The 4,561-nt window shown below is 35.1% G+C and overlaps 1 protein-coding gene across 1 annotated transcript; it reads left to right on the top strand.

The window, feature by feature from the left end:
• Window positions 1-2,900: 2,900 nt before the first annotated feature.
• Window positions 2,901-4,100, top strand: LOC100972354 (interferon alpha-2). The gene has a single exon (XM_003830676.5). The coding sequence runs from the start codon at window positions 3,023-3,025 to the stop codon at window positions 3,587-3,589; it is 567 nt and encodes a 188-aa protein (XP_003830724.1). The 5' UTR covers window positions 2,901-3,022; the 3' UTR covers window positions 3,590-4,100.
• The last annotated feature ends 461 nt before the right edge of the window (window positions 4,101-4,561 follow it).

The following is a 4,561-nucleotide window of genomic DNA, read 5'->3' on the forward strand; positions in this document are numbered from 1 at the left end:
ATTTTTTGGTTTTTTTGTTTTTGCTTGTTTGTTAATGTAATCAGTGTTATCAGTTTAAAATAATGGGTTATAAGACACTATATGCAAGCCTCATGGTAACCTCCAATCTAAAACATACAACAAATACACACAAAATAAAAAGGAGAAATTAAAACACACCACCAGAGAAAATCACCTACATTAAAAGAAAGACAAATAGGAAGAAAATAAGAAAGAGAAGGCCATCAAATAATCAGAAAATGAATAACAAAATGACAGGAATAAGTCCTCATAAATAATAACATTGAATGTAAATGGACTAAGCTCTCCAATGAAAAGACAGGGAGTGGCTGAATGTATTTAAAAAAAAATATTACACCGAGCTGTGCGTGGTGGCTCACACCTATAATCCCAGCATTTTGGGAGACTGAGCCGGGTGGATCACTTGAGCCCAGGAGTTCGAGACCAGCCTGGCCAACATGGCAAAACCCTGTCTCTACTAAAAATACAAAAAATTAGCTGAACATGGTGGCACATGCCTGTGGTCCCAGCTACTAGAGAGGCTGAGGCAGAAGAATTGCTTGAACTTGGGAGGTGGAGGTTGCAGTGAGCTAAGATTGATTGAGCCACTGCACCCCAGCCTAGGTGACAGAATAAGACTCTGCCTCAAAAAAAAAAAGCAAAACAAAACAAAACAAAAAACCCTTAGACCCAATGATCCATTGACTACAAGAAGTATGCTTCACCTTTAAAGACACATATAGACTGAAGGTAAAGGGATGGAAAAATATTCTATGCCTATGGAAACAAACAAAAAGAAGCAGAAGCTACATTTATATCAGACAAAATAGACTGCAAGACAAAAACTATGAAAAGAGAGAAAGAAGGTCATTATATAGTGATAAAGGGGTCCATTTAGCAAGAGCATTTAACAATTCTAAATATATATTCACCCAATACTGGAGCACTCAGGTATATAAAGCAAATATTATTAGAGCCAAAGAGAGAGATAGACCCCTATACAATAATAACTGGAGACTTCAACACCCCACTTTCAGCATTGGACAGATCATCCAGACAGAAAATTAACAAACATCAAATTTCATCTGCACCATAGGCCAAATAGACCTAGTAGATATTTACAGAACATTTGATCCAACAGCTGTAGAATACACATTCTTCTCCTCAGCACATGGATAATTCTCAAGGATATACCAAATGCTAGGTCACAAAACAAATCTTAAAATTTAGAAAAAAAGTGAAATAATATCAAACGTTTTCTCTCACCACAGACTAAGAAAAAAAGAAGTCCCAAATAAATACAATCTGAGATAAAAAAGGAGACATGACAACCAATACCACAAAAAATTAAAGGATCATTAGAGGATACTATGAAATTATATGCTAATAAATTGGAAAACCTGAACAAAATAGATAATTCCTAGAAACATACAACATACTGGTCTGTTCAGGTTTTGTATTTTTTCATAGTTCCATGAAGAAATACAAGAATGGTTCTAGAAACAATTCTTGTATTTCTTCATGGTTTTTATATTTCTTCATGGAACCATGAAGAAATACAAAATGTGAACAGACCAATAACAAGTAATGAGACAGAAGCCATACTAAAAAGTCTCCCAGAAAAGAACTCAGGATCTGATGGCTTCACTGATGAATTTTGCCAAATAATTAAAAAACTAATACCAATCCAACTCAAATTATCAAAAAAATAGAGGTGGACAGAATCTTTCCAAATGTATTCTATGAGGCCAGTGTTTTTTCTGATTGAATCTCCCATTATATTTTAATCACATATAAAACCAGAGAAAGACACATTAAAAAGAAAGAAAACTGTAGGCCAATATCTCTGATGAACATTGATGCAGAAATCCTCAACAACAAATTAGCAAACTGAATTCAAGAACACATTAAAACAATCATTCATCATGACCAAGTGGAATTTGTCCTAGAGATTCAAGTGTGGTTAGGTATGTGCAGATCAATGGGTTTAATGTTGTCCAATGAACATAATGTCCTCCAGCTCCATCCATGTTGTTGCAAATGACAGGATCTCATTCTTTTTTATGGCTAAGTAGTACTCCATTGTGTATAAGTGCCATATTTTCTTTATCCATTCATCTGTTAGACACCTAAGTTGCTTCCAAATCTTAGCTATTGTGAATAGTGCTGCAATAAACATGGGAGTGTAAATATTTTGTTGACATACTGATTTCATTTCCTTTGGATAAATACCCAGTAGTGGGATTGCTGGATCATATAGGGGAAAATGGAGATGGTTAATGGGCACAAAAATATAGTTAGAAAAAATGAATATGATTTAGTATTTGATAGCACAATAGGATGACTACAGTTAATGATAATTTATTATATATTACAAAATAACTAAAATAGTATAAATGGGATGTATGTAGCAGAGAGAAATGATAAATGTTTGAAGCATTGGATACTCCATTCACCCTGCTGTGATTATTATGAATTGTCTGCCTACATAAAAATATTTCACTTATTCCATAAACACAGACGCCTCTTATGTACCCACAAAAATCTATTTTCAAAAAAGTTGCTCTAAGAATATAGTTATCAAGTTAAGTAAAATGTCAATAGCCTTTTAATTTAATTTTTAATTGTTTTATCATTCTTTGCAATAATAACATTAACTTTATACTTTTTAATTTAATGTATAGAATATACATAGGATATGTAAATAGATACACAGTATATATGTGATTAAAATATAATGGGAGATTCAATCAGAAAAAAGTTTCTAAAAAGGCTCTGGGGTAAAAGAGGAAGGAAACAATAATGAAAAAAATGTGGTGAGAAAAACAGCTGAAAACCCATGTAAAGAGTGCATAAAGAAAGCAAAAAGAGAAGTAGAAAGTAACACAGGGGCATTTGGAAAACGTAAATGAGTATGTTCCCTATTTAAGGCTAGGCACAAAGCAAGGTCTTCAGAGAACCTGGAGCCTAAGGTTTAGGCTCACCCATTTCAACCAGTCTAGCAGCATCTGCAACATCTACAATGGCCTTGACCTTTGCTTTACTGGTGGCCCTCCTGGTGCTCAGCTGCAAGTCAAGCTGCTCTGTGGGCTGTGATCTGCCTCAAACCCACAGCCTGGGTAACAGGAGGACCTTGATGCTCCTGGCACAGATGAGGAGAATCTCTCTTTTCTCCTGCTTGAAGGACAGACATGACTTTGGATTTCCCCAGGAGGAGTTTGGCAACCAGTTCCAAAAGGCTGAAACCATCCCTGTCCTCCATGAGATGATCCAGCAGATCTTCAATCTCTTCAGCACAAAGGACTCATCTGCTGCTTGGGATGAGACCCTCCTAGACAAATTCTACACTGAACTCTACCAGCAGCTGAATGACCTGGAAGCCTGTGTGATACAGGGGGTGGGGGTGACAGAGACTCCCCTGATGAAGGAGGACTCCATTCTGGCTGTGAGGAAATACTTCCAAAGAATCACTCTCTATCTGAAAGAGAAGAAATACAGCCCTTGTTCCTGGGAGGTTGTCAGAGCAGAAATCATGAGATCTTTTTCTTTGTCAACAAACTTGCAAGAAAGTTTAAGAAGTAAGGAATGAAAACTGGTTCAATATGGAAATGATTTTCATTGATTCGTATGCCAGCTCACCTTTTTATGATCTGCCATTTCAAAGACTCATGCTTCTGCTATGACCATGACACGATTTAAATCTTTTCAAATGTTTTTAGGAGTATTAATCAACATTGTATTCAGCTCTTAAGGCACTAGTCCCTTACAGAGGACCATGCTGACTGATCCATTATCTATTTAAATATTTTTAAAATATTATTTATTTAACTATTTATAAAACTTAACTTATTTTTGTTCATATTATGTCATGTGCACCTTTGCACAGTGGTTAATGTAATAAAATATGTTCTTTGTATTTGGTAAATTTATTTTGTGTTGTTCGTTGAACTTTTGCTATGGAAACTTTTTGTACTTGTTTATTCTTTAAAATGAAATTCCAAGCCTAATTGTGCAACCTGATTAAAGAATAAGTGGTACACTTCATTTATCCGTCAATATTATATTCAAGATATAAGTAAAAATAAACTTTCTGTAAACCAGGTTGTGTGTTGTACTCAAGATAACAAGGTGAACCTAACAAATACAATTCTGCTCTCTTGTGTATTTGATTTTTGTATGAAAAAAACTAAAAATGGTAATCATACTTAATTATCAGTTATGGTAAATGGTATGAAGAGAAGAAGGAACAACCAATGATTTCTCTCTGCAGAAGGTAGATTGAGGCATGTGAGGAAATAAAAATAAGACAGAGACATTCTCTTTAAATTGACTAGTATACATCTATTAGAAAATGTCCATTGCCAGTTAGATATATAAGTTTGCAATTTGCAAGGAATGCGATTGCTGGGGGTTTATATGTGATAAGAGAAAGCCAAGAAATGAAGGTCATGGTGTCGGGAGAGAGTGTAGAGAGAGAAAAAGTTTTAAACATGATTCTGAGGACCTTTCGCTTTTAAAGGGAGGGGAGAGAAAAGCCGCAAAGGAAACATCCACAGCCACA

Source organism: Pan paniscus, chromosome 11 (genome assembly GCF_029289425.2).
Source record: "Pan paniscus chromosome 11, NHGRI_mPanPan1-v2.0_pri, whole genome shotgun sequence".
Classification (NCBI taxonomy): domain Eukaryota; kingdom Metazoa; phylum Chordata; class Mammalia; order Primates; family Hominidae; genus Pan; species Pan paniscus.